The sequence below is a fragment of the Heterodontus francisci genome, chromosome 3, assembly GCF_036365525.1.
Source record: "Heterodontus francisci isolate sHetFra1 chromosome 3, sHetFra1.hap1, whole genome shotgun sequence".
NCBI lineage: Eukaryota > Metazoa > Chordata > Chondrichthyes > Heterodontiformes > Heterodontidae > Heterodontus > Heterodontus francisci.
Window position 1 is genome coordinate 88,427,518 of NC_090373.1, and position 27,991 is coordinate 88,455,508.

Sequence of the window (27,991 nt, forward strand, 5' to 3'; positions counted from 1 at the left end):
CGTATGAGGAGAGATTGAGTCTGTTAGGATTATATTCGCTGGAGTTCAGAAGAGTGAGAGGGGATCTCATAGAAACCTTTAAAACTCTAACAGGACTTGACAGGGTAGATGCAGGAAGGATGTTCCCGATGGTGGGGGAGTCCAGAACCAGGGGTCATAGTCTAAGGATACGGGGTAAACCCTACAGGACTGAGATGAGGAGAAATTTCTTCACCCAGAGAGTGGTGAGCCTGTGGAATTCGCTACCACAGAAAGCAGTTGAGGCCAAAACATTGTATGTTTTCAAGAAGGAGTTAGATATAGCTCTTGGGTCTAAAGGGATCAAAGGGTATGGGGCGAAAGCGGGAACAGGTTACTGAGTTGGATGATCAGCCATGATCATAATGAATGGCGGAGCAGGCTCGAAGGGCTGAATGGCCTACTCCTGCTCCTATTTTCTATGTTTCAATGTTAACAAGTGCCTTCTGACGATGTGAGTTGTTTACAAGAGAAGTGACATGTCAAGATTTATGGTGCTCAAGAGTGGATTTCATTTTTGAATACTGTATTGAGTCAGTTGCATTTGTAGTTTGCTGAAAGAAACACCCAGCTCATCTTTTCTCCACCTCCCTGAGAAACCCTGCAAAAATATCCAGTGTGTGATATCTGTAACGCCTGATGTCGCATTTCTCCTGAGAAGCTTTTGGAACTCTTCCTCTCAACAGCTCCTGAATGAACTGCTTCTGAAAAGATCCCAGTGACCTGTCTATGTGTACTCAGATGCCAGACTGTATGCCATCTGGAACACAACAGGCTGGATTTTAAAGGGTGTCCGATGCCAGGAAGAGTGGCAGGGGAGGGTATGAAGATTGCAACAGATGAGGTCCACCACTGATCCCGATGCCGGCAGGCCCCATCCTGAGCTCAATGGAGGCAGAGAGGCCTTGTGGCAGCCAACAGCCACTCGGCGACGGGTCCACAATTTCCATATTTAAATAAATTACCCTACCTGCATTAATGAAGGTCCCATCCCCTCCTTGTTTGCCGTACCTATCTTATTCGGGCAGCCGGCAATGTTGTGCCTTTGAATTCCCGTTCAGGGAAATGAGGCGCGATACCTGTGAAGCGGGGTGGGGGAGGAGGTGATTTCTCAGTGCCGGAGGTGGGGAGCGGGGTCAAACACTTCAGATTGGTTGGAGGAGTGATGGGAAGGGGTATTGGCGAAAGGTTCTGAACTTTGGTGGGTGGAAAGGTCATATAATAAGGGTTGGTATTCCGGGTCGAATGAAGGGCAGGAATGATGTTTAATGCCATTGAGGGGGTGGGGGGGGGGGGGGGGGGGGAATGTGGGGAGAGGTTGGGAGGGGGCATGGAAAGACTTTTCTATTCATTTTTTAAATTGTACAATAACTGGCCCTTTAAAAATTGCACTTTTCATTTAGGGCTGTCTCTTGGCATTTCTTCACGGACAAAGATTTTGGGAAGGTTGTAGTTATCAGTTGCAGGCCAGCTGGTGGCTAGTTAGGCCTATCCATGACCGGCAGATTCTCCCACAGCGGGTACAAGTGAAGGTGTAGTCGCTGATGGTGGCAGTTGGATCTATCCTTCTCCATCTTTTCTCTTTCATGATGGTTCTTCGCTCAGTCTCAAAGGTGTCTGTAGCCCTCCTGATGTAGCATCTCCAGGCATCATGATCTATGGCCTGGGCTTCCCACTGATGATGGTGGATGTGGCATACAGAGAGGGACTTCTTCAGGGAGCCCTTGAAATGTTTGCATGGGGCCCCTCTGTTCCTTTTACCCGTTGTCAGCTCTCCATATAACACGATCTTGGGCATGTGACTGTTGTCCATCCGGGCAACGTGACCTGCCCAACGCAGTTGGCTTTACAGGAGGATGGCCTCAATGCGAGTGATGTTGGCTGTTTCCAGGACTTCAATATTTGAGATGCGATCCTGCCAGCGGATCTTGAGGATGCTGCGGAGGCAGCGCTGTTGGAAGCGCTCTAGAAGGCGTATATGACAGCAGTATAGGACCCATGACTCGGCGCTATACAAAAGGTTGGTAAGGACTATGGCTTTGTACACTTTTGAGTTTGGTCTGTGCTCTGAGGCTGTGGTTGCTCCACACATATTTGTAGAGTCTACCGAATGTACGGTTTGCTTTTGAGAGCCTGTTGTCCACTTCCTTGTCTATGGTGGCATCAAACAAGATGATATTCCCCAAATAAGTAAATTGCTTGACAACATTCAGCTTGGTTCCCTTGATGACAATGCTTGGTGGTCTATATTCTTCTTGTGGTGCAGGCTGATGCAGGACTTCAGTTTTCTTTAAATTGATTATTAGTCTGAAGAGTTGTGCCACCTTGGAAAAATGTGTTGTTATACATTGCAGGTCTGACTGACTGTGGGCCAGGAGAGCACAGTCATCAGCGAAAAGAAGTTCACGGATGAGCTTTTCTTGTGTCTTTGTGTGAGCCTGAATACGCCTGAGGTTGAAAAGGCCTCCCTCAGTACATAAACTCCCACCTTAAGGTCTTCCATTGCCTTCTGCAGCATTATGCTGAAAAAGATGGTGAATAGGGTCGGGGCCAGCACACATCCCTGCTTCACGCCACTGGAGATACGGAAGGGACTTGAGAGGTCGCTGTTTTGCTTGACTGCTTCACCATGGCCAGGAACCTGGGTGGGCATCCAAGTTTTTCAAGGATTTTCCAAAGTCCATCTCTGCTCACAGTGTTGAATGCCTTGGTGAGGCTTACGAAAGTGACGTACAGGCCTTTGTTTTGCTCATGACACTTTTCCTGTTAATGGTCTGAGTGTAAATACCAGGACTCTGGTGCCTCTGTTTGCTCTGAAACCACACTGACTCTCGGGGAGGTTTTCTTCTGCAATGGTAGGCACAAGCCTGTTCAGAAGTATTCTAGCCAGGATCTTCCCAGCAATAGAAAGGAGGGTGATCCCATGGTAGTTGGAGCAATCTGATTTTTCTCCTTTGCTTTTGTACAAGGTAATGATAATGGCATCACGAAGACCCCGTGGAATCCTGCCCTGTTCCCAGCAGGCTGTGAAAAACTCATGGAGCTTGGTGTATAAGGCAGGGCCATCATGCTTCAAGGCTTCGGGTGGAATTCCATCGGTTCTGGGGGCTTTGTTGTTCTTCATCTGATTGGCGGTTACAGTTTCCTCCAGAGTTGGGCTCTCATCCAGTTCTTCTTTGACAGGTTGACGTTGGATGCAATTGATGGCAGTATTATGCACTGTGCACTTGGCACTGAAGAGAGTTTCAAATTGCTCTGACCAGCGATCCAGGACTGACTCCTTGTCGGTGTGTAGGATCTTGCCATCGGCGCTCCTCGGGGTTTTGGGTTTGATGTGCTGGTCCATAGACAGATTTTAGTGCTCATAGAAACTTCTTATGTCGCCAGTATCAGTGTACAGTTGAGTTTTTTCCTCAAGTGCAATCCACCAGTCATTTTGGATGTTCCTCAGTTTACATTGAAGGGTGCTGCATGCTTGACGATAGGCTGTCTTTTTCTCTTGGCTAGTCGCCCGGCTGAGCCAGTTGAGCCTGGTGAGCTGACCTTTATATTTTTAGCACAACTTGAATTTCCTTGTCATTTTCATCAAAGCAGTCCCTATTCTTCTTGGACCTGGTTGGAAGTATCCAGTACTGCAGCTTTGATGTGTTCCCAAAGTTCTTCTGGAGTGGAATCAGCTGTGAGTCTGTAAGGTTGCTTGATATCTATCTCTGCAAGATGAGGTTTGTAGGTTGCTGACTTAAAATTTCTTTGATGGGTTGTATCTAGGCCTGTTATTGGGCTTAGGCTTGAAGTGGAAGTTCAGCTTTGAACGCACAAGCCGGTGGTCTGTATGCAATTCAGCATTGGGCATGACTGAAGTATGCAGGATGTCCTTTAGGTCACACTGGTGCACCAAGATGTAATCTATCAGGTGCCAGTGTTTAGAGCGGGGATGCATCCATGTGGTCTTGAAGCAATCTTTTTGTTGAAAGAAGATGTTGGTTATGGACAGTTCCAAGTGTAAACATCCGTTTTCATTACAGTTTCCCACTCCATGGTTTCTGAGGACTCCCTTCCATGCCAGGCTGTCACGGCCCACTCTGGCTTTGAAATTGCCAAGGATGACAATTTTGTCCTTGGGATGGATATTCTGGATGAGTTCGCGGAGATCTGTGTAGAACTTATCTTTGTCAGCTGGGTTAGCCTTCAGGGTTGGAGCATAAACACTGATGAGGGTTGCATGCTGCTGATCTTGGAGGGGGAGGCGCAGGGACATGATGTGTTCAGAATGGCTGATTGGCAGGCTTGAAAGTTTGGTGGCGATAGTCTTCTTCACCATGATGCCAACACCGAAGAGGCGTCGTTCACCTTGAGGTCTACCTAACCAATAGAGGGTGTAGCCAGCGTTGTGTTCTGTTAGGCTGCCCTGCTCTGAGAAGCGGAACTCACTCAGGGCCGCCATATCAATGTCCGGCAAAGACACGATGGGCCGAAGGGCCTGTTTCTGTGCTGTATAACTCTATGACTGTATTATGGCCAGCTCATGGGCCACCAGGGCTGAGTGTCGTTGGGGGCGGCGGTTGTCACCAGAGTCAAGCATTGTTCTCATGTTCCTGCAGGCGAGTTTCAGAATTTTTCTTTTCCCACCTTTTGAAATGAGGTTAGGAGTTTGTGTTTCCTTCTCTGTCGTAGTTTGAACGCATTAAGAGATGCCCGTTGACCGTGGCAAGCCAACAGGGTGGTAGGGTGACGAGCATTTGTTTAGGCCACTTTTTCTAGGCCCCTCTCCAATTTCGGAGCAAGCAGTGCTGTCCTTCAAAAAGGCTGCTTGGTCGCTCAGTGTGCTATCGGTGTTGTTGTCGTTTCTAGGTCATCATCAAAACTAACAATATAGCGAGCCGCCTGCATGCAGGATTGGAAGTTGCCAGTGCCATCTTGCACCTGCCATTTTTGCCCCTTTCCTGTCGCTACAGGACTTACTTGTTGAGTTATAGTGGGGTGGATGGATTACCTTCCTGCCTGCGCAGTGGCGCTTTCAGCTGGAGTACAGCTTGTGCTGACTGACCCCACCCTTTAAGCCTGGAGCTCATCTGTCATGGCCCAGTGAACTGGGACGGCGGTAGCCAGGTCTCCAAGCTGTAGGTTTGGATTCAAAGTTTCCCTTTCCTAGGTGGGTTGCCGACTAAGTGTTGAAGGGACCCTCCTTCCCTTACTATTTTATCCATAGCTGGAATACCAACAATCGTAGCCCACGCAATATGGTGTGGTACGCCTTTGGTCCAGAACATGATGGTCACTTGAGCCACTTGGAATCCTTCCACCCTGGCCATTACCTTTATCAAGAAAGACATCCGCTCAGGTGGTGTCATGTTCATCATTTCTCCCCTCACTATGGTTTGCCTGTCAGCTGAGATGGTGTACCGGGGTGTGGTGCTTGGAGCCAGCAGCGAGAGCTGGGTGTAGATGAGGACCAGTGATTCCAGTCCATCCTATAAAATTGGATGCAGCTGACTGAAAATACAACGGTACTACCTCGATCTGAACACGCCCTTTAAAAATGGCATGGTGCCTGCGCATTGGCGCCAGATGCCATTGCTGGGGATAGCTCGCCCGCCCCCTTCATGTCATCGGGAGGGAGGCGGGGGGCAGCCGCCCCGGCCATGCTAATGAGCCGCAGCATTTGGAATCGCAGCAGCTCCACGACCTGCGTCCTGTGTCTGCAGGCCGCAAGTTTTTCCACCTGTGGCCTATTTGGGCGACGGGCTTTTAAAATGCGTGTGCATATGTATGTGTGTGTGTTGGGTATATAGAAGGGAATATATATATTTACTGACTTATTTTAAACTGTGTGATAAAGCTTTGCATCTGTATCACTAAGTCTTGTTTTACAATAAGTTAATACTTTTGTTGTTTATTAAAGAAACCTGGTTGGTGGATTTTATTCTGAAACTAAAATAGATAAAAATATATAATTGGCTGCATCAGTAATTGGGTAAACATTTAAATATATGTTGTGACCTGTGGAGAAATAGAACTAGAGAAAGACAATACACTCCTCTCACCTTGGACATAACACTGAAAACCCCTATGGTCTCCACTCAGCTATTCTGTTAACCTGGATGCCAGGATTATGCCCAGCGTTCAGGACAATTGTGGAAAAAAGAGTGACTTAGTGTGAAATTTGGGCAGAGATGTCATCTTGCTAGATTTCCTGTCTCCTTCTTTACATCAGGACTTCAACGGAGCAGAAAGATTCTCTACCTGGCCCCTCATCCAGTCAGAATTTTCAGCAAGTTTTCTTCAGGGCGGTGACATAAGACCCCAAGCAAGTTTGGAACCATTGTCTATTTGTGTGAATATTAGAGGAAAACTTTAACAGGAAAGAAAAGCTTGTTGAGTACCTCTTAAAGGCACAGCATACATTTTTTTTACATGTTCAGCTATAAAGGTCACTCCCTCATTCACTTATAGGGAATCCCCAAGAACTTACCCCAAAAGGAATAATATGGGCGGCACAGTGGCGCAGTGGTTAGCACCGCAGCCTCACAGCTCCAGGGATCCGGGTTCGATTCTGGGTACTGCCTGTGCGGAGTTTGCAAGTTCTCCCTGTCACTGCGTGGGTTTCCGCCGGGTGCTCTGGTTTCCTCCCACCGCCAAAGACTTGAAGGTGATAGGTAAATTGGCTGTTGTAAATTGCCCCTAGTGTAGTTAGGTAGTAGGGAATATGGGATTACTATAGGGTTAGTATAAATGGGTGGTTGTTGGTCTGCATAGACTCAGTGGGCCGAAGGGCCTGTTACAGTGCTGCATCTCTAAATGAGAATAAACGAAATGAAAGTAACCTATAATACACTGGCATCATCTGCAAACAATGTTTTGAAGTGGAAAGTTGATTTTCACAAGACATCCCTTGCACCTTTCTTAAAATTGCCATCGTGCAAGTAATTAGTAAATGTCTTGATGATTGATGATCTTACCTCAAAAATATGGCAGATAAAATTTTCTCTAAGCCTGTCAACAGTTATCAACATGAGTGTTGCCAGGTATCCAGAAGCTTCTACTATTATTTTAAGCGGAATAGAAATAATGTTGAAGAAGTATTACATCATACCTTGAGTATATGAAATGTTTATCTTACAGTTAGGTTGTTTGATTCCTGCCCTGTTCTCCCCCCAGTGTGCCACTGAATTACATTCTCTGCCAATTCCTGCACAATTATCTCTGGTGACCCCCAAGGATCTAACCTTGGATTCCTTTTTCTCATCTACATACTGTCCCTTGGCAGCACCATCCGAAAACACATCAGTTTGCACATGTACACTGATGACACCCAGCTCTACCTCACCACCAACTCTCCCGACCCCTCCACTGCCTCTATATTGTCAGACTGCTTCTCTGGAATCCAGTTTTGGCTGAGCAGAAATTTCCTCCAGTTAAATATTGGGAAGACTGAAGCCATTGTCTTCGGTCCCTGCCACAAACTCCATTCCCTCACCACTGATACCATCCTTCTCCCTGGCAACAGTCTGAAGCTGAACTAGACTGTTTGCAACCTCGGTGTCATATTTGACTCCAAGATGAGCTTTCAACCACATATCCGTGCCATCACTAAGACAGCCTATTTCAACCTTTATATCATCACCCTTCTCTGCCCCTGCCTTAGCTCTTCTACTGGTGAAACCCTCATCCATGCCTTTGTTACCTCTAGACTTGACTATTATAACGCACTGCTGGCCGACCTCCCACATTGACTTGAGGTCTTCCAAAATTCTGCTGCACATGTTCTATCTTGCACCAAATACCATTCATCCATCACCCCTGTGCTCGGTGACCTACATAGTGCCTCGATTTTAAAATTCTCATCCTCATTTTCAAATCCCTCCAATGACCTGGTCCCTGCCTATCTGTACTCTCCTGCTGCCCCTACAACCCTCTGAGATATCTGTTCTTCTCTAATTCGGGGTTTTGAGTATCCCAATTTTAATTGATCCACTATTGGCGGCCATGCCTTCAGTTACCTAGGCCTTTAGCATCCTCCCGTAAGACACTCCTTAAAACCTACCTCTTTGACCAAGCTCTTGGTTATCTGCCCTAATATCTCCTTATGTGGCTTGATGTAATATTTTGTTTTATAATGTCTCTGTGAAGTGCCTTGATGCTAAATAAATACTAGTTGTTGTTGTTGAAACCTCCCTCTCGACCTCCTGATATGCATCTTTTGCACCACCATTTGCTGTTTTCACTTTTATAGTGAAGAGTTAAGAACCAAGACTGGGAGGAAGAGTTATCTCAGTCTCTCCTGCACTCTGAGTCTGGTTTATGTTTCCTGTAAAGAGTCTCTTTCAATAATAGCATGTGCTGGTGAGTAAGCTAACTAATGTGTCTGACCCTCTGTCTGACCTAGCATTACTATTTGCTGTTAGCTATTTGAAATCAAGATTCCGTCTTTGAGGCTTTTGATAACATTTTCATGTTATGTAGTATTCCATGCACTGATCTCCATATTCACTTCTCTTCTTACTTCATCTCTTAGTAAAGCCAGAGGACCTACAATGCCCTCAGTCCTAAAATGAACAAATCCAGCTCTGTGCTTTTAACTGGACACTTGATGGTAATTTATAACATCCATGAAATAAAAATCTCTGAAACTGTTACATTGCTGTCATGCTATAGAGTACTTTGCACCTGCAGTAGACATCAGTCTGTGAATGTAAATCCAGCTTATGTATTTTATTCAGCATAATGGTCTCCAGTCAGGCACAATTCATAACTCAGTGAATGGATGGATGATGTGGGTAATTCTGATCTGCAGCTCCTTGTAATTTTATATGCATTAATGGAAAATTACAGGCTGTGGTGTGCAATTTTGTGATATGTGCTCCCAACACTTCCCGACGAACTGGACATTGGAATTGTTTTCTTCATGTTTCTAGGCCTTCGCCTATGCTACTGTAAATTATATCACTGGAAAGTGGGTATGAGTAGCATTGTTCCTGTGGTTTTCCCTCCCTTTAACCCTTGTGCAATCCTACAATGGCATATTTGAATTCAGCTCAGTGCATGGGAGAAACATGAGCATGTGATGCGTTCCCTGGAACTAGCACTGCACTACAATGTTGCCCATTGCTTTTGTTTTATCAAGAAGTGCATAGTATCCCACAAGTATGGACTATGTGAGGTACAAGAACTACTGATCCTTTAAAGGTTTTGTGTTTGTGATCTGAAGTAAATTTTACAAACTTCATGTTCTAGGTCGTATAACCATTGACAATATGAAGCTATTTGGTCATCCATCAGACACTTGACTAAGTGAATAATTGTTGGACAGTTTGGTTGCCTGAAGGAAATATTTCTGTGCCATAAAATTTGGGTAACAAATAATGTAGAGTTTCACAAGTAGAGCTCATTATTATGAAGCTCCAGCAGAGTAACTACAAAGATAAACTAACATACTGGAAGAGACTTAAACATTTACTTGCTGACTTGGAAACTGCTTGTTATTGTACTGAAATAAATTGTTTAATTTTCAGAATCTAGAAAAAGTTGTCAAGGATGCCCATGATATACAGGTGACGATTGCTTCTGTAATTCTGCAAAAAGAGATTGAAACTGCATTTCAAATCCTAGATTTAAAAATCCAGAAGACAACCACACCCCTTCCAGTTTCCAAATTGCATCAATCCTCTACAACAAAGGAAACTAAAGCTAGAAAAATGAGTAAGAAGAAATAGGAACATTTTAAGTATTCCATTTATTAATTGTGACATTTTTAACAAGAAAATAAAGTAGTCTTTATATACATTGTGAGAAAGTCTGATTATTCCATTGAATGAAAGTCAAAGCCATCATCATTTGCACATTTATTGGCTATTTCCTTTAAGTTAATGTCTTACATTGTGTTTTATGTTTATATATTTGAAAATCATGAGGTCACATTACACGTGACATTGCTGCTGCACTTTTCCACCATTTTCCTGTTAAACAAATTACAAATTTCTAAGATAAATATTTGCAGTAAGTTATGAATTTTTTGGTATCTTTAAAACCACTCTAAAACAAATTGCATCTCATAATCATACTGCAGCCTGTGGCAAACAAATTATTTTTCTTGAAATTACTCTGATTTAGTTCTGTGTTGTGGTCTGTTCAATCCAGTTATTCTGCACCATGAGGATTGAGTGTTCACTCATGCTTTTCAGCATTATGTGCCTCATTTTAGCTCTGACATGTGGGTGGGTTTTGAATTAGTTAAAATCTCGCCGTATATATTTTTTGAACTTCATGGTATTTTTGTACTTTATTAAATTGCTTACACTTAAAGTAATTTGAAATAATTAACATCTTGTGATTTCATTATACTACGTAGTTAATCTTAAACCTCAATAATATACTTTGATAAGAAAAAGTAATTTTATAACCCATACAAACTTATAATAAGGGGTTGTCTGTACTTTACTACAAAGCACAATATCCTTTGAATTTCATCAGTATTTATTACTTCACCTGTTATGGGTCTTACAAATCATAAATATGCAGTTCCATTAATATTTAAGCTGCAATTTGATAGCAAAAAAGACTCCTGTCTTAATCTTCTGGTGGGGTCACTGGTCCCAGATGATGTTAATCAGTGAGGTTTTTTTCTCAGACTGGCATCAACAAGTGTTCATTCCTCAGTCTGATGACTGTAGTAAAATAACTACAAACATCCTGATGGAGAGGCAATGCAGAATAGATGTAGTGTTATCAGGCAGGAAACAGAGCTCTGTCCACATCCGCCAGCTTCAGAACCAAATTCCCAAATTCAGGAAAACAGACAGCAGCAAAGAACGGTTAGTCAATCACATTCCTTTTTATTCTAAAATCAGTTAAACAGATTTCAATACAATCTAGTTCTGTGAACAGAGTTTCTACTTCACAAATCTATACTAACTCAACAGGAGATCATTTTCTGAATTTATACTTATTATTAGTAGTTTCATCAGCAATTACAATCCAGTTGTGGAACTGCCAAAAATGTCAGTTTTAACTAATGCATTTCATCAAATGCTTGTATAATTAGTTGAATAATTAAACTTGAACAGGGAAAGTACTATACAGATTCAGGAATATACATAAAGTAGGACATCTCAAGCAAGTTATGGATAAATTTCAGCACAAATATAAATTCTACAAATTTAATGTTTTATTTTGAAATTAAACATTATGTATGTTTTCCACAAAGCACAAAAAATCTTTGTAAGTGAACCACGGTGTGATTTAAGAACAAAATTACTGCTGACCAATTGACATATCAATGTGAGGTTTTCTTACCAACCTGACCAAAATACAAACACTTTCTGATAATTGAAGAAAACTCTTTGGTAAATGAATAATTGAGCATTGATAATTGTTCAAGAAATAAAAGACTTGCACAACCACCAGATATCCCAAAGCGCTTAACAGCCAATGAAGTACTTCTGAAGTGTAGTTACCGTTTTAATACAATCGGATCTGAATGCTGTCATGATTTCAGTCTCGCAGTCTCACTAAAAGCATTTGATTTTAATTATATATTTTGGAGAATCCAGAGCATTGTTATAACTTTGACAAATAAAATCTTTAATAAAGTGCATAAGGTTATGTTTATTTTTCAAATATTTCCAAATGGTATTCTTTGTCTTTCCCCTGCAGGCATATATACCATAGTATATTTTCTGCGTAACATTAACATTAACAGAGGCAAGTAATTTCTATTAAAATGTTTTAAACTTTGTTCAACAATGAACTTTTATTAACTATCAAAACAATACAAAGTGTGTATACCCTCAGTATAGTGTTTAATCAAAGTATACAACATTTTTTTCAGGCAATTAAAATCTCTTGTGCAGGACCTCCAGGCTGACAGTTAAATGTTGGAAATAGAATCTCTGTGAAATTATGCTATTTTCAATTAAACTTGAATGCACTTTGCATATCTAAAATCATCAGCCATTTTATTAGAAACAAATTTTATCTTTAATTTTTTAAGGCTGCCAAGCTTGGTTTCAACGACCAAGGAAATAATTATATATATATATATATAATGTAAGTATATATAAATCAGCATTTCATTCAGTGACAGGCCTGTTGGATCATCTAAGGGAGGTGAAATTCCTTTTTTAATGAAAATGGGAGAATGCCTATTTTTTCCATAATTAATGACCAACTAATGACATTGTGGGACTGCATGACTTTGAAATGTGCAACTTCTGACGATGTGATTTCGTTAGTGGATCATTAATTATGGAGAAAAATAGGCATACTCCTTTTTTTAATTGGGCAATTTCACCTCCAGTTTGCTTTGGATGCAATAAAACAATCACAAGATAATTACAGGTGAGGAAGGCCAATATGTATATATTCATTCAGAGATTATATGTGAAGGCTTACAAACCAATTTTTAAAAAAGTCACTGGACATTAAATACATATTAAGCTATTTACAAACATAAAAAGCTACAAAAACAAAGTGGACAGAGTCAAGTAGTTTTTTGATTTTGAAAGTGTCATAAGAATTTACCTACATAAATATTTTGGTGGTTCCTCATTTATGAAAATTATTACTCGTTTATTTTGCTACCCTGAGGATATTTCAAAGTCCCGAGATCATTGTAAATAATACTGCTGTTACTGAGAAAGGTTCAAGTCTATTTGTTTGGTCTAGGAGCCACTGTAGCTGTTGTAATATGCTGCAGTAGCATCTGCTAACACAGATATAAGGCTCCTCTCTGAACTTGTGCCTCCTGATGAAATGACGTCAGGTAAATGTGAATTCATTACCATCCCTGCTTGATTTAGATGACTAGAGGTGTTCAAATACTGATCAAACTCATCACGGTCCATTTCTCCCAAAAGCTCAGCCTGGCTGATGTGCTCCAGGTTATCTAGATGATGGTGGTCATGAGGGGGAGAAAGGTGGACTGATGTGCTTGAGTTCACTGACTGGAGGGGTGGATGCTGGATCCGGTTATAATAAGGAGGAGGTGGAGGGTGGCTGTTTGCAGGGTGCATCATGGTAGATCTATTTTGGGGAATTGAAATCTGACTCAGATGTCCACATTGGATGGGGCTTTGACTGTAGTCTGAACGATACATTACACCATTCATCTGAGAAGGAGAATCTTCTGTACACTGAGGAGGAAAGAAATTGTGATCAGCATCAATTACATCTAGAGGGGACATCTCAGGGGTGGGTAGCCCATAGTTGTTGAAGCTGCTGTTTGTTGCCTGTCTTTCCCTGAATCTGCTGATTGCAGGAAGTCTTGAGGCTGGTGGATAGCCTTTATCCTCTTCCTCCTCCAGAGATCCCCTACAAATTCTTCCACCGTGGACAGGAGGCTGATCGTGGGGGAAGTTGTTGAGCAGGAAGCTGGGGTCTACACGTTTGCAGAGACGTTTGATCTGTTTTTTCCTCCGAGGCCTGTATTTGTAATTGGGATGATCCTGCATGTGCTGGACTCGCAATCTTTCAGCTTCTTCCACAAAAGGCCGCTTCTGTGAAGGAGTGAGTGCTTTCCACGATTTGCCTAAAATATATCCCATGATTTCAATCAGAAGTGGCAAAAACATATTTATCTACAATTCATAGTTAAACACCAATCCTTTGTAGCTTCACTTGTTTCATTATAAATATTTCTATAGGCTAAAATATATATATTTTTTAAATGTTTAAAATAGTACACAAGATGTCTTTCTATGACTGTAAGGTAATTAAACCTTGATAATAGTTTAATTGTATTAAATAAAATGAGAATTAAAATGGGATTAACAAGTTACCATGCTAGCATAGATGTTTCACTGCACTGTGATTCAGGGTACACAGCCACATTTCCCTTCACAAGTGAAGTCTAATTGAACTGGACTCTGACATGAGCGAGGAGCACTAAACAAATGCCAGGTACTTTTCCAGAGGCTACTTGCATGCACTGTCCTAACACTGCTCTAGCCAACCTGTGTTGTCAATTGGGCTGAGAATAGAAAAATCAATTTAATAAGTGGGGAAGCATAATTTTGGTATTAACAAAATTTGATTCAATCGGTTTCTTTATCTTGTCTCAATAGATGTAAGTATTATAAGGCTTCATAACTTAGGCTTCATTACTACTATATTTTGATTTTGCATATTAAGTTTTTGAAAGGTTATTTTTCATATCTGTAGTTGTAAAATAGTCAGTGAATGCCCCAGTAAGACCCGCGTTTGCATATGCATCGATCTTTGAAGGTGGCAGGACATATTGAGAGAGTGGTTGGTAAAGTATATGGGTTCTTGGGCTTCATAAATAGAGGCATTGAGTACAAAAGCAGGAAAGTTATGCTGAACATTTACAAAGCTCTGGTTAGGCCCCAACTGGAGTATTGTGTCCAGTTCTGGTCACCACACTTTGGGAAGGATGTGAGGATCCTTGAGAGGGTGCAGAGGAGATTTATCAGAATGGTTCCAGGGATGGGTGATTTTAGTTGCAAGGTTGGGTTGGAAAATCTCCTTAGAACAAAGGAAATTGAGGGGAGATTTAATAGAAGTGTACAAGATTATGACAGGCTTAGATAAGTTAGACAAGGAAATCTGTTCCCATTAACTAATCATACAAAAACTATTGAAGGTTTTGGGGAAGAGAGGTAGGGGGAATGTGAGGAAGCATTGTTTTATGCAGCGGGTGGTAATGACTTGGAACTCACTGTCCACAAGGGTGGTGAAGCATCGACAATCAATGACTTCAAAAGGAAATTGGAAGGTCACTTGATGGAAATAAACTTGCAGGGCTACGGGGATTGAGTGGGGAAGTGGGACTGCTGGAAAGCTCCATGGAGAGCCAGCATGGACTCGATGGGCTGAATGGCCTCCTTCAATGCTGTAAAAGACTCTATGGGCTGAATGTTGTTGAGCTCCCAACGCAGGCTCCGTGGCAGGGGTGGGGCCGGCAGATCGCAGTGGCAGGGTCCGCCACGGAGCCCGATGCAGGGATTTCCTGGCTCGATCTTCCTGGCAGCAGTGAGGCTCCGTAGCAGGCCCTCCGTTGTCTCGTGATGGGACCCGACTTTTAACTATTGAAATTAACATGATGCATACATTTCAATCCAATTCCCTGCGATCTTACCGTTGGACCCGGATCTTCAGTGCGACGGGCGGTACTCATGCGCCTTCAATTTCCCGTGTAGGGAAATCTGGCGCCACTGAGGTGGGGAGGGGGCAGGGGTGGGGGGGAAGAACATTTTTAGCGTAGTGGGGTAGGTTACAGGATCAACAGGGCGGCACAGTGGCGCGGTGGTTAGCACCGCAGCCTCACAGCTCTAGCAACCTGGGTTCAATTCTGGGTACTGCCTGTGTGGAGTTTGCAAGTTCTTCCTGTGTCTGCGTGGGTTTCCTCTGGGTGCTCCAGTTTCCTCCCACATGCCAAAGACTTGCAGGCTGATAGGTAAATTGGCCATTATAAATTGCCCCTAGTATAGGTAGGTGGTAAGGAAATATAGGGACAGGTGGGGATGTGGTAGGAATGTGGAATTAGTGTAGGATTAGTATAAATGGGTGGTTGATGGTCGGCACAGACTCGGTGGGCCGAAGGGCCTGTTTCAGTGTTGTATCTCTAACTAACTAACTAACTAACTCTGCATTTTTAGCGTAGTGGGGTGGGTTACAGGATCAACTCTGCATTTTTAGCGTAGTGGGGTGGGTTACAGGATCAACTCTGCATTTTTAGCGTAGTGGGGTGGGTTACGGGATCAACTTTGCATTTTTAGCGTAGTGGGGTGGGTTACAGGATCAACTTTGCATTTTTAGCGTAGTGGGGTGGGTTACAGGATCAACTTTGCATTTTTAGTGTGTGGGGTGGGTTACAGGATCAACTGTGCATTTTTAGTGTGTGGGGTGGATTACAGGATCAACTCTGCATTTTTAGTGTAGTGGGGTGGGTTACAGGATCAACTTTGCATTTTTAGTGTGTGGGGTGGGTTACAGGATCAACTTTGCATTTTTAGCGTAGTGGGGTGGGTTGCAGGAACAACTCTGCATTTTTAGTGTGTGGGGTGGGTTACAGGATCTACTCTGCATTTTTAGCGTAGTGGGGTGGGTTGCAGGAACAACTCTGCATTTTTAGCGTAGTGGGGTGGGTTACAGGATCAACTCTGCATTTTTAGCGTAGTGGGGTGGGTTACAGGATCAACTTTGCATTTCTGGTGTGTGGGGTGGGTTACAGGATCAACTCTGCATTTTTAGTGTAGTGGGGTGGGTTACAGGATCAACTTTGCATTTCTGGTGTGTGGGGTGGGTTACAGGATCAACTCTGCATTTTTAGTGTAGTGGGGTGGGTTACAGGATCAACTTTGCATTTTTAGTGTGTGGGGTGGGTTACAGGATCAACTCTGCATTTTTAGCGTAGTGGGGTGGGTGACAGGATCAACTTTGCATTTATAGTGTGTGGGGTGGGTTACAGGATCAACTTTGCGTTTTATTGGTGGTGGGAAAATAAAGTCCAACCCTATGACTCTATAAACATTATTAGTTAACAACATTTTCATTAAAGTTATATTGAGATTTCAAGAAGGTTTAGAATTAGAATTAGAATTAGAACATTACAGCGCAATACAGGCCCTTCGGCCCTCGCTGTTGCGCCGACCTGTGAAACCATCTGACCTACACTATTCCATTTTCATCCATATGTCTATCCAATGACCACTTAAATGTCCTTAAAGTTGGCGAGTCTACTACTGTTGCAGGCAGGGCGTTCCACGCCCCTACTACTCTCTGAGTAAAGAAACTACCTCTGACATCTGTCCTATATCTATCACCCCTCAACTTAAAGCTATGTCCCCTCGTGTTTGCCATCACCATCCGAAGAAAAAGACTCTCACTATCCACCCTATCTAACCCTCTGATTATCTTATATGTTTCTATTAAGTCACCTCTCCTCCTCCTTCTCTCCAACGAAAACAACCTCAAGTCCCTCAGCCTTTCCTCGTAAGACCTTCCCTCCATACCAGGCAACATCCTAGTAAATCTCCTCTGCACCCTTTCCAAAGCTTCCACATCCTTCCGATAATGCGATGACGAGAACTGCACGCAATACTCCAGGTGCGGCCTCACCAGAGTTTTGTACAGCTGCAGCATAACCTCGTGGCTCCGAAACTCGATCCCCCTACTAATATAAGCTAACACATCATATGCCTTCTTAACAGCCCTATTAACCTGGGTAGCAACTTTCAGGGATTTATGTACCTGGACACCAAGATCTCTCTGCTCATCTACACTACCAAGAATCTTCCCATTAGCCCAGTACTCTGCATTCCTGTTACTCCTTCCAAAGTGAATCACCTCACACTTTTCCGCATTAAACTCCATTTGCCATCTCTCAGCCCAGCTCTGCAGCCTATCTATGTCCCTCTGTACCCTACAACATCCTTCGGCACTATCCACAACTCCACCGACCTTCCTGTCATCCGCAAATTTACTAACCCACCCTTCTACACCCTCATCCAGGTCATTTATAAAAACGACAAACAGCAGTGGCCCCAAAATAGATCCTTTCGGTACACCACTAGTAACTAAACTCCAGGATGAACATTTGCCATCAACCACCACCCTCTGTCTTCTTTCAGCTAGCCAATTTCTGATCCAAAGCTCTAAATCACCTTCAACCCCATACTTCCGTATTTTCTGCAATAGCCTACCGTGGGGAACCTTATCAAACGCCTTACTGAAATCCATATACACCACATCCACTGCTTTCCCCTCATCCACCTGTTTGGTCACCTTCTCGAAAAACTCAATAAGGTTTGTGAGGCACGACCTACCTGTGCTGACTATCGCTAATGAACTTATTCTTTTCAAGATGATTTTAAATCCTATCTCTTATAACCTTTTCCAACATTTTACACTTTCTGCGATTCGGAATATAAGCTCATGGTTCCAATCATTGTATATATCAATTATCTACAATTTATATATTGCACAGTGTTTCAATTTCTTACTGGCCCCTATTTAACTCTAAACTTAATATTTTATTCATTTAACGAAACTGCCAGAATAGCTGTTAATTTTAAAAGTTTGTCTTCTATTTAAGCTAACAAAACCTAAGATGTAGTTACCATAGAACTCAAAGTCTCAATTTATTATTTTATTTATGTTCTACTGACTATTCTTCAAAGATGGTGATGGTTTTCTTGTTGCTGCCTAAATGGAGGGCATTGTGCCATCTATAGTGTGCTTACCAATACAAGGCACACCTTTGCTCTCCCAATCAGACTCCAATGGGGAACTCTCCAGATAACCTTGCATGTAGATGCACTGAAAAATGTTAATACTGAACCATTCAAGACTTTCGAAGGTTTGAACCTTGATCTATGCTGAATAAGTTGATTTCAGCTAGTGAGCATGACAAGCCTCAGCACTTCTGGGATGGGAAGAAGAAAAATTATCCACTGCTCTTGTTTGATTGCTATTCAGTGGCCGAGCTAGAAAGTTAGCCTGTGTAGCTATCAGATGAAGACAGGTTTGGGCTCAACTATAATTCTCCCCATATGGATAAATAGCCTACTGCAACTTACTTTATTAATTTAGAGATACAGCACTGAAACAGGCCCTTCGGCCCACCAGGTCTGTGCCAGCCATCAACCACCCATTTATACTAATCCTACATTCCTACCACATCCCCACCACCTACCTATACTAGAGGCAATTTATAATGGCCTATTTACCTACAAGTCTTTGGCTGTGGGAGGAAACCGGAGCACCCGGCGAAAACCCACACAGTCACAGGGAGAACTTGCAAACTCCACACAGGCAGTACCCAGAATTGAACCCAGGTCGCTGGAGCTGTGAGGCTGCAGTGCTAACCACTGCACCACTGTGCCACCTGCATATGATGAACAGCCAAATGGTGTGGTATTGGAAGGCACGTGGTACCTATAGGCTTATTTTTCTCAGGTGCTAAGTGTGACCAGAAAAGATGTAAGATCTGCAGTAAGTGGAAACAGACCAAAATGTTCAATTCTAGTGTCACTCTTGGTGGTGTTCCCATTTAAAAAAGGACTGAAAGGCTGTCGAAGGTCAAGCATGATAGCTAAATTCTAAATTTCCATTTAGAATGAGGGTTAGTCATGCAAAGGAAGCCATTTACATTTTCATAAGACTTCTGACCTTATAGCCTCATGCTGCTTCCATGAAGAATTTGTTTTCGATGGCAGTAAATACCAAATATTAGATTTTAGTAGGGATGTATATTCCAATTCCAAATTTCATGTAATGTTAAATGGAAAACTCAATGAACCTATCTCCTCTGAAAGAGGAGTGAAGCAAAATTGTCTTCCATCACCTATTCAATTTGTTGTGTCTGGGGAGCTGAATTTTAAATCTCTTCATCTTCAAACCTTTCCATGTTTGTTCCTCATCCTATCTCTACAGTCTCCTGCAGCCTTACGTTCCCTCCAGCATCTTGTGGCTCTCTGACTCTGTCCTTTATACATGATGCCTTCCTTTCATCCTACAATTAATGACAAAGTGACAAAGACTTCAGGCACCTCTGAAGCTCCCTCCCTATTTACCCTCTTCTTTATTCCTTTTATTTACTTATTTTTATTCTTGCTCCTACAGAAAGTGCCGTGGGATGTTTTCTACATTGAAGTGCTGTATAAGTGTGGTACTGGATGGACAGATAGGTTACCTATTCTTTGCGCTGGTACAGTATGTGATTTGAGCTGGTTAAACTGCAATACCCCTGCACATACTTGGTTCTAAAGGCATATTCATGCAAACATGTTCCTAAACTCTGAGCTTTGGGAAATGGGCTGTGTCTAAACTGGGAGAAAGTGTGGACTCCATATAGGGCAAAGAAAAATTCTACCTGTGTAGATTTTTCACTGGTGCAGACACTCAGATAACCAAAAATAAATCATTCAATAGAAGCCAAAAATTTGCATGTTCTAGCGTGACTAATATTTATTGTTAAAAAGTGATCAGTGGCAGCATGACTTCTGTTGGCCCTCCTGACCTGATTTGACTCTAGCTGACAGTTCGTCTAATCAAATGAATGAGCTTACAGATGGCAAAATCTCTCATAAATGTTCACCCTGACTTAACAGACTGGTTTTTTGTTTTGGAGTTGGGACCCTGACATTGGGTAAATTTCTGGGTCCTGATCTCAGGTCACGTTGGCCCTTGATGCCCGACATGATCTTTAACCAGGAGGCCAATGTGCATGCTCTTAGTCCATGGCGGGTGCCCGAGGCTGGCGGGCCAGTAGGAGGTCTTCCAGCAATGATATATCGGCAGCCCCACCATCCGAGGTGGGAGATGGTGATGCAGATACGAGAGAGGTGGTGCCCTCTGAAGAGAACATTAAAAGTTTTAACATTTAAAAAGGCCACAGCTGCCAGGCCACTATTGTCAAGGGGCAACCCCTCCACTGGATGGCCAGTGGTCACAAATGTGACCAGTGGGGACGGTGTTCCTTAGTGGGATGGAGCCATTCTCCCTACCCCCCCCCCCCCCCCCCCACCACTGCCCCCCCCTCCCCTGGTCTGCCACCAGGAGACAGCATCTATCCCCTGACTGTATTTTGGCCTCAGTGGGGGTGGGGGGGGGGGGGAATTCCAGTCAGCATCTGTTCAGTGGCCTTAATACGCAATTTAATTGGCCTAATAGGCTACCCGCCACTTGCCGGTCGGTAACGATCAGCCCCCTCCCCCACCCACAACTCCTCCTAGAACAAAGTGGCCCAGAGGTGAAATCATGGTGGGAGACTGGCATACCAAACAGTTTCGGGAAATTGTGGGCCCATCCGCCTCCACGGCCATTTAAAAATACAGCCCAACATCTTAAGGAGGTATTGTTTCATTAGTTCCCATCACTACACAGACCTCACCCATGTCCTTGATATTTGTGAGTGATTGCTGGTCAGCTCGTCAACTTGGAGATCATCACTTCTGAGCCTAATCCTGAATCACTGAAGGTTGCTTTATAGGGATGAAATTAATCCTTTTGTGTCTGTGATTCCATATTGTTTCAGCAATTGGTTTCAATTTAATAGCAGAGGTTATAGACATAGAATGATAGAATTATAGAATGGTTACAGCATAGAAGGAGGCTATTTGGCCTGTCGGGTCCATACTGGCTCTCTGCAAGAGCAATCCAGCTTGTCGCACTCCCCTGCATTTTCCCTGTAGCCCAGCAAATTTTTCTGTTCAGATAATTATCCAATTCCCTTTTGAAAACCATGATTGACTCTGCCTCCACTATACTCTCAGGCAGTGCATCCCAGATCCTAAGCACTTGCTGCATAAAAAAGCTTTTCCTCGTGTTGCCTTTGATTCTTTTGCCAATCACCTTAAATCGGTGTCCTCTGGTTCTCGACCCTTCTGTCAATGGGAACAGTTTCTCCCTATCTACTCTGTCCAGAACCTTCATGATTTTGAACACCTCTATTAAATCTCCTCTCAACCTTCTCTAAGGAGAACACCCCCAGCTGCTCCAATCTATCCACATAACTGAAGTCCCTCATCCCTGGAAACGTTCTCGTAAATCCTTTCTGCACTGTCTCCAATGCCTTCACATCCCTGTTATGCTTCTCTGTGTGTCATAAAGAAATAATTGTTATTTGTATTATGAAGCACTTGTAAATAGTTACAATCCATACAATGAAGAAAGCTTCAAGACCAAAAAGCTGGAATTTTTAAAAGAAAGGGATAAATCAGCTAACTATAGATCTAACTATCGGCGGCGCAGTGGTTAGCACTGCAGCCTCACAGCTCCAGTGACCCGGGTTCAATTCTGGGTACTGCCTGTGTGGAGTTTGCAAGTTCTCCCTGTGTCTGTGTGGGTTTCCTCTGGGTGCTCCGGTTTCCTCCCACAGCCAAAAGACTTGCAGGTTGATAGGTAAATTGGCCATTATAAATTGCCCCTAGTATACTAGGTGGTAGGGGAATATAGGGACAGGTGAGGATGTGGTAGGAACATGGGATTAGTGTAGGATTAGTATAAATGGGTGGTTAATGGTCGGCACAGACTTGGTGGGCCGAAGGGCCTGTTTCAGTGCTGTATCTCTAAATCTAAAATCTAAAAAAATCAGTCAATCTAAAATTGAGAGTGGGTAAATATGGAATAAAATGAGTTAAGGACAGCATGAATTTGTAAAAGGCAGTTGTGTCTGACAAAGTTAATAAAGCTGTTTGAGGAAATAACAGAATCTGGTAAAGGAAAAGATGGTATGTATATAAATACTTGAAGAGTGTGCGTCAGATGTAGGATTCATGAATTTATCATATGTTATCATGGTGACTAATTTTTTCTAGTGAAGAAACATGGGAACTGAGTTTGTGCTGGGTGGATTTGTGCAATCTGAATCACATACAGGTCATCACAAATCTGCACCAATACTGACTCAGATGATTAGCAGCGGGAAAAGTGATAGCCAAAGGGCATTTGGCGAGATCCCACTGGTTAAGACAGAAAATTGTGAATCAGTGAGCAAGAACAGGAATTAATATACTCAACAGTTCGATTCCACTCAATTAAGGCCTTTCACAACATCAAGCAATAGGGTTACAGTATCTGACTGTGGCCTGGAAAATTTAAGAAAGATGAATTTTGGGACAGAAATACACTATGCAGTAAATTCTTAAGTTTGTAACATTTAAGTGGGGTGAAATCATCATGTATGATATGAGCACATCAACAAAATTCTATTGTCTGCTATTTTGAGGGGGTGTTAACCCATTTTAAAAAAGGGTTACTATCTTTATTAAAATAGCTGACCCAGGGAATTCATTGAAATGGGTTGGTATATTTATATGCTAATGTTACACAGGATGATTTCAACCTTTTGAAATGGCCAGAGATATTTTAAATTTAATGCATGAAAATACATTTCAGTTACAGGAGACACTAACTCATATCCTTACAGTTCTCAATGGGGCAATTATAAGCCATTAACTAAACTTAGGTAAAGAAGGCACTTTACAGGCAGTGTAGATTTTGATTGAGATCCCAAATAACAGTTTCAGCTATAAATGGCAGAGGCAACTGGACTGTTGAAATCCTTCATCTCAGCTTTGTTGAGTTTAGCCTTTTTTTTAAACTGAGTTTATATTGGGTTAAGTGCCGTGCTCCCAATGCCTGAGTCTCACACAGCTGACAACTATTCCAAAATAGGCTTACACAAAACAGAAAATGCTGGGAAAAGTGAATCAGTCAGTATCTGTGGAGAGAACAAATGAATTTTAAGGTTTCAGATGTGGATCTTTAACTCATCTCATCAAATGTTAACTCCATTGCTTTCTCCACAGATGCTGACTTCTGCTGAGTGTTTCTAGCATTTTCTTTCTGTTTTTGTTTTAGCTTTTCAACATCTGCAGTTTTTCTTAATGTAATTTTTGTTTCCAGTGTAGGCTCACCGGAAATTGCTAACTGCCACTGGATTGTTTCTGCTTCGCTGCTGACTATGGCCAACAAAGTACGATTAATTTATTCCAGCTAAATGTGGCAAAGTGGAGGTTCCAACTATATTCTGAGAAATACCTGTAACTCCACTCTACACAGAGCAGCAAACCAAGGCTTAAATGAATTAAAACCACCTGAGTCACACAGATAGCCAGGTTCATATATAACAATTAAGGCTGTATCTGCTACTAATGTACTTTAGTACCTGTGCAATGAGAAAGCAAGAAGGATGAAAACTCTACTTTTATATTGCCCAAAACCCATGCTTGTGCCATCATAGTGAGCTCCTGGACCCCACTGCAGTACTGATAATGGGATTCAAATTATGTGTTTAATACATATATGATTGACAATTCTCCTGGAATTACCACAAGAGTCTGTTCAATTATATATCCAGATCAGTTGGGCTATACGGTTAGCAAATCACCTTTGAAGGTCTGAGCTGATAGCTTGGATGCAAGGAGGAGAGAAATTGGTTGATAATAAGTATTAGATGATATTGAATAAGTCATTTTACCATATTCCAAAATCTCCTTTTATGAATATACCAGGAAGAGGCACTGATATTTCTGCTGGCCTTGTAAAATTGTACAGGTAACTCATCCATCCTTTTGATTCATTTAGTGAAATTGTGCAATATCATGTTGAAGCTCCAAAGCTTTTCTAGGGTTTGTTAAATTGCTCACAGGGTCCCATGATTTTCTTTTTTTATGGTAGCGTTAAAGAAGAAATTAATTCATCTACTGAGGGATTGTAACTAATCGCAAAAAGAAACAAATTTGGTTCCAATCCCTTGCTTATATGTCAATACACAGTCATTTCTTTTAACTACTTGTATCTTTTCCTTTTCTGAAGCAACCTGACCTCTCTTCCTGCTTTTCTTTCTTTGCATTATATGTATTCTAGGTTTTAACTATTCTACTCTGTCACTAATTATATCTTTACAGTGATACTAACTACTAAGACAATGGAGGACAATAGTCCAATATCTGGATGTTTCCTTCCCAGTTTTATCCCCAACTATTCTCCTTCCTGTGTTTTTCTATTTTGCTGTAGAAGCTATACCTCTGTGAAACAATACACATTTATCTATTTACATGCCACTCTATCCCTTTTCAATTCTAATAGCTGTTTGTAGAATTTAATATATTTCTAGTTATTTTAGAACAGAGCTGTTTAGAAGTGATGATATGGGTTTGTTAATTTAATTGCCCACTTAAATCAATAACACAGGAGACGGTAACCTGATCTAAAATATCTACATTGTTGATTGCTACCTTGTGCTTTGAATTAAGGAATTCTTGGGAGAAAGTTCTCTATTCAGGGATAGGCTTAGTGTAAATTTGAAAATGAGCGCTAACATTGAAATATTGATGCTTCCGTATGGATGTTTGAAAAATTGCTACTTCTAATAATGTTCTGCTGCTGTTTAGATGTTTTCTGCATTATAGTCCTGATTAAAATCATTTGCAGAACACCAGCCCAAGATGCAGTCATTGGTTTGTGCTGATTTTAGCCACAGCAGCGAATGGACATACCACAATCAGGCTTACTATCCCCTGAGATAGCTTTCCTGCATCGGATCATTAAATGACTCCTGCAAAAAGTGCTTAAGTATGGACTTTGCTAAGAACAGGACTTCTGTCCACTGTGATGCTCTTGGGGGTTGAATAACCTGCTGATAGTTACACTCCAGTGTCATTCATGAAGAATGACCATTTGGGTGAAATACCAAACAGCTGGTGGACTATCTTCATATAAACCATAGAAATTTATGGCACAGAAGGAGGCCATTTGTCCCATCGTGTTGGAGCCAGCCGAAAAAGAGCTATCCAGCCTAATTCCATTTTCCAGCTTTTGGTCCGCAGCCTTGTGGGTTACAGCACTTCAAGTGCACATCCAAGTGCTTTTTAAATGTGATGAGTGTTTCTGCCTCTACCACCCTTTCAGGTTTGAGTTCCAGTCCCTCACCACCCTCTGGGTGAAAACATTTCTCAACTCCCCTCTAATCCTTCTACCTATTACTTTAAATCTATGCCCCCACTTATTGGTTATTGACCTCTGTACTAAGGAAAATAGAACCTTTCTATCCATGCGATATAGGCCCACCATAATTTTATACACCTCAATTAAATCTCCCCTCACTCTCCTCTGTTCCAAGGAAAATAACCCCTGCCTATCCAATCTTTCCTCATAGCTACAATTTTCCAGTCATGGCAACATCCTTGTAAATCTCGTCTAATATCTAAGAAGAGTGAGAACCTTCAGGAAAGGAGCATAAGGAAATTAAACAAATAAAACTGAATCATCTACATAGTTGGAGCCAAAGGTACAAAATAGGTACTTTCACCAGGATGTTAGACTGGTGAAATCATTACCAAGAAAATCATTACCATCTGGAATAATTAATTTTTTATTGGTGCATATTACTAGAGTTTTTTTTTAAAGTTACTATTCTTGTTGCTGGTCTTATAAGATTAAATTACATTAGCCATCCTTACTGTTCAATTCTGTTTCTGTTGGAAACTTGCCCTGCCTCAGAAGTTGGTCTCTTGGAGGAAGGCCATATAATTATTTCATCTGTTAAAATCTTTTTTAATTTTCTTGGCTATTTACTTCTTTGACATTCTATGTGATGAACTTGATTCTGTCTGAAAACATCAGACAATAAAGTTGGTACAAACCAATACCATGTGAACCTAAAATTAAAGCTAATGATTGGAATCACTGTAAATACCATACCAACGATAGATGTTTGAAAACAATATCTAAAGATGTTTTGATATTTTTAGTTTGAGTGCATTAGCTAGAGATAATTCAGATACTGCCAGCTAATCAACTGAATCACTTCAACATCAGTATAACTGCAGTACCTGGGACTGGGAGAAACTGAATGTGATCTCCAACAGGCTGAGTATGGCTCTCAATCAAATACAGTAGGACAGTTCATTAGTGTTTACTGATTGCATATGTTTACTACATATTAAAACTACTGCTTACATGCCTTCAACTTTTGCTACAGGTTTACGGAATAGAACAGAAGCAAATGTAATTTCTTGAAACAGCTGAATTTAAAAGTAATCTACATAAAAAGCCCCATTTAATTTCTGCTAAACAAATTAAACTCTGGTAAGGTTTTCTGGTCAATTATTCTGTCCTGAAGCCAGCAAAATTTAGCAGACTGTTGATGCATATTAACATATTCCATTTCGAAAAAAACTTCACATTTTGATTGTACAAAAATATAATAATACATCTTTCCTTCATGTGTAAAATAATGCTGAAATGAAAAATATTCCTTGCAAGTAGATAAATGTCAAAGCATATCTGATATTTTTAAAAACTGCATTAATTGGGGCTCTATATTTTTAAGACATTTATCATTTTTTAAAAAACCTATAGTAGGTAGTGAAATTTTCATTATCAAGGAGACATTTTTCAGCTTTTTGCTTCATCAGATCTAGACACTTAATAGTCATTTGTGTCTACTTAAGTGCAATAAATACTATTTGACAGTACTTTCTTTTTAGAAATGAATGAGTAAATTAAACTAATAAAGATCTATCCCATGGCAAAACAGCTATATAATTCAACTTTAAATGCTTCAGATAGTTTTCTTGTATTTATGCTAAACAAACTTACATCTCAAAACTGAAAAACAGTCTGTAGATGTTACAATTTAAGAATCTCTCTCTCGCTCTCTTTAAAGAGATATATAATTACTCTCATAGGCACTTTTTAATCAGAATTAAAATTTATATTTTAAAGAAAAGGTTTTTGTGCATACTTACCCAGCATTTTACTGAGCTCTGCGTTGTGTAGATCAGGGTTTTGAATCGCTAGTTTTTTCCTCTCATCCTTAGCCCAGACCATGAAGGCATTCATGGGTCTCCGGATTCGTGGCTCTGCTTTGTTCCTGCCTGAAGATTCGTGAGCTGTGAGCCCAGCCCTGGGTTTTCCCTCTCCAACAGGAGAGTCCAAACCCTCTGTCCATGAGTAGGGGCTCATTATTGTAGCCATCACTGTGTATTGGATCACTTTAATCAAAATAATCCGTATAACTTTTGGAAATTTATATAACAGTGAGTAGGATTAAATCACAGTGGTGCTGATGCTTAAAGCTGGTGAGATCAAATCCCAGATCAGGAAGAGAGTCCCAGAATCATTTATTCCCTCAGTGACAGTTGATGGCAACTTTAACCAATGACCATGAGGCTGTTTTTAATAGAAGCTCCTCCCCTAACTGGTTCTGCAATCAAACAGCTCAGACTTGTAGCAAAAACTTAAAACTATAGACCAATAAAAAAGTTTTCCTTTAGAACCTTTCAACTTTCAATCAGGTTATTTTCCGATGATAAATGTTAAACTGAAGTGGATTCAGCATAATTCAACTTCTTCAAGCATTGTTGCATACTATTATAGCAGCATTCGGTTGTGAACATATTACTAATATTGCTTTCATGATTTTGTGCATAAGAACAAGATGAATTTTCGAACCGTATCCATTATTTCTACTTGATTCTTGATTCAAAACTGGCACATGATGTCC

The 27,991-nt window shown here is 41.5% G+C and overlaps 2 protein-coding genes across 4 annotated transcripts in view; one reads left to right on the forward strand and one right to left on the reverse strand.

The window, feature by feature from the left end:
- c3h8orf74 (chromosome 3 C8orf74 homolog) overlaps positions 1 to 27,991 on the forward strand; it is a 69,197-nt gene that overhangs the window by 26,169 nt on the left and 15,037 nt on the right. For 2 of the 3 annotated variants that reach the window (XR_010971196.1, XM_068024106.1), the window contains exon 3: positions 9,531 to 9,717. Coding sequence is in view for 2 of the 3 variants with exons in the window: in XM_068024106.1 (XP_067880207.1) it covers positions 9,531 to 9,717 (187 nt within the window). In the remaining variant the exon portion in view is untranslated. Of the gene's footprint in view, positions 1 to 9,530; positions 9,919 to 27,991 lie in introns of those variants that run through there. The other variant, XM_068024105.1, reaches the window with a different exon arrangement.
- On the reverse strand, positions 9,750 to 27,577 carry sox7 (SRY-box transcription factor 7). The gene is made up of 2 exons (XM_068024104.1): positions 27,234 to 27,577; positions 9,750 to 13,543 (listed from the first exon to the last, which is right to left on the reverse strand). Exons 1-2 carry the CDS (start codon positions 27,460 to 27,462, stop codon positions 12,678 to 12,680), a joined length of 1,095 nt encoding a protein of 364 aa, XP_067880205.1. The 5' UTR covers positions 27,463 to 27,577; the 3' UTR covers positions 9,750 to 12,677.